The 9,020-nt window shown below is 48.5% G+C and overlaps 1 protein-coding gene across 1 annotated transcript in view; it reads left to right on the top strand.

Annotated features, from left to right (window-relative positions):
- Positions 1-6,733, top strand: part of GBA (glucosylceramidase beta) — a 29,434-nt gene extending 22,701 nt beyond the window's left edge. The window contains exons 7-11 of the mRNA XM_033135860.1: positions 1,548-1,785; positions 2,691-2,918; positions 3,358-3,521; positions 5,045-5,170; positions 6,294-6,733. Coding sequence (XP_032991751.1) covers positions 1,548-1,785; positions 2,691-2,918; positions 3,358-3,521; positions 5,045-5,170; positions 6,294-6,396 — 859 coding nt within the window. The 3' untranslated portion in view covers positions 6,397-6,733. The remainder of the gene's footprint in view (positions 1-1,547; positions 1,786-2,690; positions 2,919-3,357; positions 3,522-5,044; positions 5,171-6,293) is intronic.
- Positions 6,734-9,020: the final 2,287 nt, after the last annotated feature.

Below are 9,020 nucleotides of genomic sequence, written 5' to 3' on the forward strand. Positions count from 1 at the left end.
TCTGCAAGGGCTTTCATTGGCCAGGGGCTGTGAGCTTTCATTTAAACACACACACACACACACACACACACACAGAGAGAGAGAGAGAGAGAGAGAGAGAGAGAGAGAGAGAAGTCTCTAGGCCTGGTATAAAGACTGTTCCAGGAAAGAAAGGATGGATGGAAGGAAGGAAGGAAGGAAGGAAGGAAGGAAGGAAATAGGCACATTTGTTGTTGTTGTTGTTCAGTCGTTCAGTCGTGTCCGACTCTTCGTGACCCCATGGACCAGAGTACGCCAGGCACGCCTATCCTTCACTGCCTCTCGCAGTTTGGCCAAACTCATGCTAGTCGCTTCGAGAACACTGTCCAACCATCTCATCCTCTGTCGTCCCCTTCTCCTTGTGCCCTCCATCTTTCCCAACATCAGGGTCTTTTCTAGGGAGTCTTCTCTTCTCATGAGGTGGCCAAAGTACTGGAGCCTCAACTTCAGGATCTGTCCTTCTAGTGAGTACTCAGGGCTGGTTTCTTTGAGAATGGATAGGTTTGATCTTCTTGCAGTCCACGGGACTCTCAAGAGTCTCCTCCAGCACCATAATTCAAAAGCAAAATAGGCACATACTACCCATCTAAATACTGGGACGTGGGTGGCGCTGTGGTCTAAGCCACTGAGCCTAACTAGGGCTTGCCGCTCGGAAGGTCAGCGGTTCAAATCCCCGCAACGGGGTGAGCTCCCGTTGCTCAGTCCCTGCTCCTGCCCACCTAGCAGTTCGGAAGCACAAATTGCAAGTAGATTAATAGGTACCTCTCTGGCGGGAAGGTAAACAGCGTTTCCGTGCGCTGCTCTGGTTCGCCAGAAGCAGCTTAGTCATGCTGGCCACATGACCTGGAAGCTGTATGCCAACTCCTTCGGCCAGTAAAGCGAGAGGAGCGCCACAACCCCAGAGTCGTCCGCGACTGGACCTAACGGTCAGGGGTCCCTTTACCTTTACCTTACCCATCGAAGTAGTTTTTGTGAGTTGGGCCAGCCTGGCTTTTGCCTCCTGTCAGCAATCTTAGCCATTGTGGCTGCTAGCCATTTGCAGCCTTCTCCTTGAATTGGTCTGATTCCCTTTTAAAGCCATCTAGGTTGGTGGCCGTCACTGCCTGGTGTAGGAGCAAGTTAGTGTGAATAAGTCCTTTTTTTGACCTGTCCTGAAACTTCCAGCTTTTAACCATCATTGAATGTCCCCAAGTTCTTCTGTTAGGAAGAAAGGAAAAAGGCTTTTCTTTGCCCACTTACCCCATGCCAGGTGTGATTTTTTTATAAACTTCTGCCATGTCACCTCTCGCTTGTCTTTTCTCCAAACTAAAAGGTCCCAAACAATTGCTTCATCCTCGTTTCGGTTGCCCTCTATTTCAAACCTTTCCCAACCCTACAGTATTGTTTCTGAGGCGACCAGAACCGCACATGGTATTCCAAAGGCAGTCGCCCCGTAGATTTATTATGCCTTAGTGTGGCTGCTCAGAATCGAAGGTTTTGAGGCAGTCTCACTTAAAGCAACAGGTATATTCCCCCCGCCCCTCTGCCAGGTTCCTGGATGAATACGCCAAGCAGAATGTGACCTTCTGGGCGGTGACGCCGGAAAATGAACCTAGCGCGGGGCTTCTGGAAAACTACCCCTTCCAGTGTCTGGGCTTCACAGCTGAGCAGCAGCGTGACTTTATTGCTCTGGATCTGGGCCCTGCCCTGGCGAACAGCTCCTACAAGGATATCCGGCTCATAATCCTGGATGACAACCGCATACATTTGCCTAGCTGGGCCAAAGTGGTGAGTACCGCACAGTGTTTTATTTGAAAAAAGGAGGTGCCAGTAGGCACCCCCTCCCCTCCCCTCTGCCTGCCTCCCCTGCCACTGCTGCTTCCCGCCCACCCGAGGCGTTTTGGTGTGAAAGTGGCGCGACTAGAGCTGCTGACGCTTCTTTCCCCTTATTTCCTTGTCGCTCTAGCCGACACCAGAGCGCCACTTTGTGGTAGAGGAGGGCCGCTTTGCTCTTACCACAAAGTGGCGCGGCTAGAGCGGCCGGGGCGTCAAGGAAACGAGGAAAAAAGAAGAACCAGCTGCTCTAGCCGTGCCACTTTGTGGTAAGAGCAAAGCAGTCCTCCTCTACCACAAAGTGGCGCAGCTAGAGCGGCCCATACATGTTAAGGAAAGGGAGAAAAAAGTCATGTACCTTATTGGCCTGAATATAAGCCGTGCTTCCCCCCCCCCAAAAAAAAATTCTGACCGTGAAAAGTTAAAGTGCGGCTTATATTCGCGACCTTACGCTGCCAGCAAAGCTCCCCCAGGAAGCAGCCCAGGTATTGTTTTCTTTTTCTCTCCCCCCCCCCACTTCAATTTGGAAGGCGAGGCTTATTTGCAGGTGCGGCTTATATTCGGGCCAATACGGTACCTAAACATGTTTTTGAATGTGATTCCCCCTGCATAATAATAATTTTAATTTGTATGTTTTTAAATGGTGTCCCCCCCGCAGGTTATTATTATTTTTTATTGAATTAATACGCCACCCTTCTTCCCCTACAGAAGTTGGCAGTAATCAGAAAATTGTGGGTTGCTGGACGCGATGTCCTGACGTTACAGTGCCCTTTCTTTCCCTGTCTTCTGTGTGCATTTCTTTCCCCTGGCTTGATGATCCCTCCTCACATCAACTGACGCTTCCTTCTCTTCTCTGCTAGGTGCTGAGCGGAGACAGCCCAGCTCACCGTTACGTCCATGGCATTGCCGTGCACTGGTACCTGGACTTTATTGCCCCCATCGCCAACACAGTAGGAATCACCCAACAGCTCTTCCCGGATTACTTCCTGATCTCCACCGAGGCCTGCACCGGGTCACACTTTTGGGAGAGGGACGTGGTCCTTGGCTCCTGGGATCGGGGGAACCAGTACAGCCGCAGCATCTTGGCGGTAGGACCTGTGGTGGCCGGGGCGGGGGGGAGGAGTGGTTTAGGCCAATGTGGTTAAGAGCGGTGGACTCGTAATCTGGTGAACCGGGTTCGCGTCTCCTCTCCTCCACATGCAGCTGCTGGGTGACCTTGGGCTAGTCACACTTCTTTGAAGTCTCTCAGCCCCACACACCTCACAGAGTGTTTGTTGTGGGGGAGGAAGGGAAAGGAGAATGTTAGCCGCTTTGAGACTCCTTTGGGTAGTGAGAAAGCGGGATATCAAATCCAAACTCTTCTCCTCCTCCTTTCCTCTCCCCTCCAGTTGGTAGCGTGTGAGGCTCTTGATCTTAGGGTCGTGAGTCCGAGCCCCGCGTGGGGCAAAAGATTCCTGCATTGCAGGGGTTTGAATTAGATGAATCCTTCTGACTCTGCAGTTAAAACCTAGCCACTTCTCCTTGTAGAACCTCAACCACCACGTCGCGGGCTGGATCGACTGGAACCTGGCCTTGGATCTGGAAGGGGGACCCAACTGGGTCAAGAACTTTGTGGATAGCCCCATCATCGTGGATGCAGGCAATGATATTTTCTATAAGCAGCCGATGTTCTACCACATGGGTCACTTCAGGTGAGGCGATGCCTGGTGCTGCCATGTTTGCTGTCCCTGTGGTGTAGTGGTTAGAGGCCTGGACTGGATCCTGGGTTCAAATCCCCCAGCGCTTACTGGATTACCTATCAGACTATCATTCTTATATGAAATCACGTGCAGGCTTTGAGATAGGAGCAACAGAAGAATGTGGAGAATGGACTTTGGGAGCTTAGAAAATAAATATAGATGTGTTTTAATGCAGCTACTAAGGGGAGATTTAAAAAAAAAGCATCGGGAAAGGAGCGACAGGAAGTCAAGAAGAAAATGTGTAGCAACAACAAAATGATACCGTATTGGCCTGAATATAAGCTGCACCCGCAAATAAGCCGCACCTTTAAAATTTGGGGGTGGGGGGGGAGACAATACCCGAATATAAGCCGCTCCCTTAAAATTAGAGAGAAAAAGAAAAGTACATTAAATTCAGGGAATAAAATAGTGATTTTATTTTACCGTATACCATGTATCTAGTATTTGGAAAACAATAGCTAAAATCGCAAATTGCTTTGCTACAGTTCCGCAGGCACTCACACCCGCAAATGGCAAATGTAGAAGGAAATCCTACGGGTTCTAGAGAAGAGGCACCAGTGGGTTAAACACCTGTTTGTAGCACCGTAAATGCAAATTTAAAAAATCAATACTGCACTGTAAAATATGGGGGAAGTGATGAATGACATTAGAATTAATTGCACAACAGTCTCAAGCTCGCAGATTGGCAATAAAACATTTTTTTTTGGTTCTGTTTTACCGTATGTCTGTTTCAGCAGCGATATCGTAAAAGCCAATTTTTGTAAGGTCGCAAATTTAAGCCGCACTTTAAATTTTCACGGTCGGAATTTGGGGTGTGTGTGTGGCTTATATTCGGGCCAATACGGTATGTATGATTGGAGTTATGAATTATTACATAATTTGGAAGTTACAGGTGGGTAGCCGTGTTGGTCTGCCATAGTCAAAACAAAATCGAAAATTCTTTCTAGTAGCACCTTAGAGACCAACTGAGTTTGTTCCTGGTATGAGCTTTCGTGTGCATGCACACTTCTTCAGATAGAAGTGTGATTTTGTTTTGACTATAATTTGGAAGGTTTAATAAAAGATTTAATAAAAAAAAAATCACTACCAAAATAATAATACAGTAGTACCCCATGTTACGCACGCGATCCGTTCCGGATCGCGCTATGTAACACGGGCGTGCATAACATGAACGCCCCCCCCCAAAAGAAAAAAACAGAAGTAGCACGATTTGAGCACTTCTGCGCATGCGCAAAGTGTGCAGAATTCTGCGCATCCGGGGGTCGCGTGCGGGTCGCGCACGCTCTGGAAACGCTTCCAGGTTGCGGGCGTTCTTAACTCGAACCCGTGGTATGACTGCAATAATAAATCCCCCAGCGCTTACCACAATGCCAGGCTCTCCTGATCTTCCTCTGATGTGGAACCCCCTGACTGAGACCTGGCAGTTATCAGACTCTCTGCTTCCTCTCTCTCTCTCTCTCTCTCTCTCTGCGCAGCAAATTTATTCCGGAAGGCTCCCAGCGCATCGGGCTGAGCGTGGTGCAGAAAGGCTTGGGGTGCAGCCTGGAGCACGTGGCTGTACTTCGCCCCGACGGAGCTGCCGTGGTCGTTGTTCTTAACCGGTGAGTGTCGGGCACTCGGGTCAAAGGCACAGGGCAGATCTTGCAAGCAGGGAGCTGAGAGAGTGAGACATAGCCGGCCGGCAGCAAGCAGGGTACAGTGGTGCCCCGCTAGACAAAAAACTCGCTAGACAAAAAACTCGCTAGACGAACGGCATTCGCTAGCGGAAGGCTGCCCCGCAAGACGAAAATATCAATGGGGCTGCCTCGCAAGACGGGAAAAAAAAAAAATTCGTCGCGGAAAGTAGCGGTTTGCATTGGTGCTTCGCTAGACGAATAATTCGCTCTACGAAGACACTCGCAGATCAAATTATTTTCGTCTAGCGAGGCACCACTGTAAAAGCAAAGAGAGAAACGGCACAATGGTGTAGCAGTCCGGCATCGCAGGGGAGTCTAGCCTGATAGGTGAGCTGTTCAGAAAGCACAGTGGACCATATCATGTCAATCCAACCTTTTAAAAAAAGATTGTTGCTGTTGTTCAGTCGTGTCCGACTCTTCGTGACCCCATGGACCAGAGCACGTCAGGGACGCCTACCTTTCACTGCCTCCTGCAGTTTGGCCAAACTCATGCCAGTCGCTTCGAGAACACTGTCCAACCATCTCATCCTCTGTCGTCCCCTTCTCCTTGTGCCCTCCATCTTTCCCAACATAAGCCAGCCTTATTCTTCCAGAGCAGTCTTGTTTTTCGGCGCGTGTTACTAATGAGCATTCATTCTGATCTGTATGCAGGGAGAAGAAACGTAATCAAAGTTACATAGGAGCAATACAGAGACTGTTCCTCCCGCCGCCAAAAAAAAAAAGAGAAATTAGATAATGCAGAAAAGTAAAAAACATTTTAAAAAACCAGTCAAATCCTCTTCAGCTAATAATTTCAAGCCTTCTGAGAGCAGTCTGTTTCAGTCATGAAATGTTTGGTGGGAACAGGAATGTGTTGATTTTTTAAAAAAAAATCCTCCTCAGTGTTAATAATGAGAGGGAGGGAGATTTCACCAGGGAGATTCCACATAGAGGGTGCCACCACCTAGAAAGCCCTGCCATTGTTCAACACCAACCCATGCAATCGTGATATGAAGTATTGTTTTTTCCTCCTCTCACGTTCTTATTTTGCCTGCCTCCCCCTACTCAGCTCCGGGTTCGACGTCTCCTTTGCCATTTCCGACCTGGGTGGCCTTATTCTGACCGAGATCCCCGCCAACTCCATCCAGACTTATCTGTGGAAGCGCCAGTGAGCCCAGCGCTCGGGGTTTCGCCTCCCACACTTGGAAAACTGTGAGCTTCTTCAGCACGATGCACGATGATATCCAGGCCTGGTTTGAGGCCTGCCTCGCTTCCTCTCAGATCCAGTGGGCCTTACTTGGTGGATCTACTACTGACCAGGCCTGGTTTGGGATCTACCTCATTAACTGCCACGTAAAGCGGATTTAAGTGGCGACGCTTTTGTTTCTGCTGCACTTTGGAAATGAGCCAGACTGCAGGGAGACCTGAAGGAAAGAAATGACCGGAAATTCGTTCTCTTGCTCAGCGCAAGAAGAGGAACCACTCTGAGCACGAGAGCACCCAGATTGGGGGAAAAAAAACCAAAATAAAATGAAGAAGGCCCCGCTGGATGGGTGCCCAGATTCGAAAGGGGAACAACGTGTTCTCTTTGCCTGCTGCTTAGGAGCCTGTTGTTGTTGTGTTATGTGTGATTCTTTTTCTCCTTGGACTTCTGGCATTAAAAGAGTTGCCGCTTGGCCACGTTGCCTGCTCTCTGTTTCCTCCTCATATCCGCAAGAGCTGTGTGGCCCCCTCCACACAAGCACCCCCAAGTGTACCCATATCCTCAGGGAATCCCCAGTTAGACTCATTGGAAGGGAACCTGGGGGTCATCTATCTCAACCCCAACCCCCTGCAATGCAGGAATCTTGACATGTGGTCTCCCATCCAATTGGAAACCATACCAGACCCTGCTTAGCTTTGAAAACGTGCTCGCAGTTTTAGCGCTGCACCACTTTTGGTTTATTTTAACCTCTGTGGGTGATTCCAGGCATTAGACAGTTGGGCAGCACTCAGCCATTACTGTTCTGCTTCCACCACAAGTGGAATCGCAATTCTGCTTTCGGGTTTCTGAAATCCCAAGTTAAGTTTCTGGTCACTTCCAAACCCATGCACTGAAAGCAAAACACTCCACACCCCACCCTTTCTGTGAGGGGGGAAACTACAATTCCCGGATTTTTTCAGGGAATCCATGGCTATAAATGTGCTTTAAATATATGGTGAGGATGTTCCCCAGCCTTTTCCTCAGACCCTAACGTTGACATAAGGAGGTATGATTTTCATTGGGACCATAGTGGGTGGGCGTGTTTAAGGTGGAAGGTGGTAGACTCTCCTTCATTTGATGGTTTTAAGCAGAGGTCGGATGGCCAACTGTCAGGGCTTCCTCAGCTGTGATTCGTGCATTGCAGGGGGTTGGACTAGATGACCCTTGGGGTCCCATCCACGCCCAGGATTCTATGAAATACTTCTCCTCGCTTGGTGCACTCTCAGTCAGTATTCCTGCCCCTCCACTGCAGTTTAGAGGAGGTGGTGCTGTGGTCTAAACCACTGAGCCTTTTGGGCTTGCCAATCCAAAGGTCAGTGGTTCGAATCCCCGTGACAGGATGAGCTCCCGGTACTCGGTCCCAGCTCCTGCCAACCTAGCAGTTCGAAAGCATGTCAGAGTGCAAGTAGATAAATAGGTACCGCTCCAGCAGGAAGGTAAACGGCGTTTCCGTGCACTGCTCTGGTTCGCCAGAAGCGGCTTAGTCATGCTGGCCACATGACACGGAAAAACTGTCTGCGGACAAACGGCAGTTCCCTCGGCCTTTAAAGCCACAATCTAGTTTACAAGAAGCACTGATGGAAATTTGGACATGTCGCTGGATTCAAGCTTAATAAAAGTAAAACTGTTAGTAAAGAATATGAGCAAAGAAGAGACAGATGAGTTGCAAGTTAATACAGGAATAATGGTGGCCAAGAAAGTGAAATATTTGGGAGTTTGGCTGACATCGAAAAATATAAACTTGTTTAAGGACAATTATGAAATCACATGGAAGGAAATCAAGAAAGATTTAGAGATATGGAATAGATTAAAACTGTCTCTTTCAGGCAGGATTTCAGTTGTAAAAATGAATGTCTTACCCAGAATGTTATTTTTATTTCAAACAATTCCAGTAATTAAAGGGACGGGACAATTTAGAAAGTGGCAAAAAATATCGAGATTCATCTGGCAGGGGAAAAAACCTAGGATAAAATTTAAATTACTGGTATCTACATATATTAAAATGTTCCCATTGTGTGCGCGGTGGTTACCAACTTGCTCCGTAACCGCTGGACCAAACAGCATCAAATTAGGACACAGCATTCCATGACCATCAGGGAATAACATAGGATAATTAAATTTAAAAAAAAAACAAAACCACACCTGACATACCTAAAATAAAGAATAAACGTCACCAGCAAAACATCGCCCTCTAGCGACGGCTAAACTGGTACTGCAGCCACAAAAGCTAAACATTGGCACCACAATTAGATGTCACAGGCAAAACATTGCCCTCTAGCGACAGCTGTACTGGTACTGCAGCTAATACAGCTCCCCCCTGGCAGAGCTCCGTCGGCCATTTGCGAGATCGCAAACCGGTAATTGAAAGGGGGGGGGGAATGGAAAAGAGGGTAATTGAAAACATGGTGGGGGGGCAATGAGGGTAATTGAAAACGGGGGAAGAGAAGGGACAGATGGAAGTTGATCGAGGCCCCCCCGAAAAGAGGGTAATTGAAAGGGGGGGAGAGAAGGGGCAGACGGAAGTTGAACAAGGGAACTTCTTCAATTTCACAA

This window comes from Lacerta agilis, chromosome 17 (genome assembly GCF_009819535.1).
Source record: "Lacerta agilis isolate rLacAgi1 chromosome 17, rLacAgi1.pri, whole genome shotgun sequence".
Lineage (NCBI taxonomy): Eukaryota > Metazoa > Chordata > Lepidosauria > Squamata > Lacertidae > Lacerta > Lacerta agilis.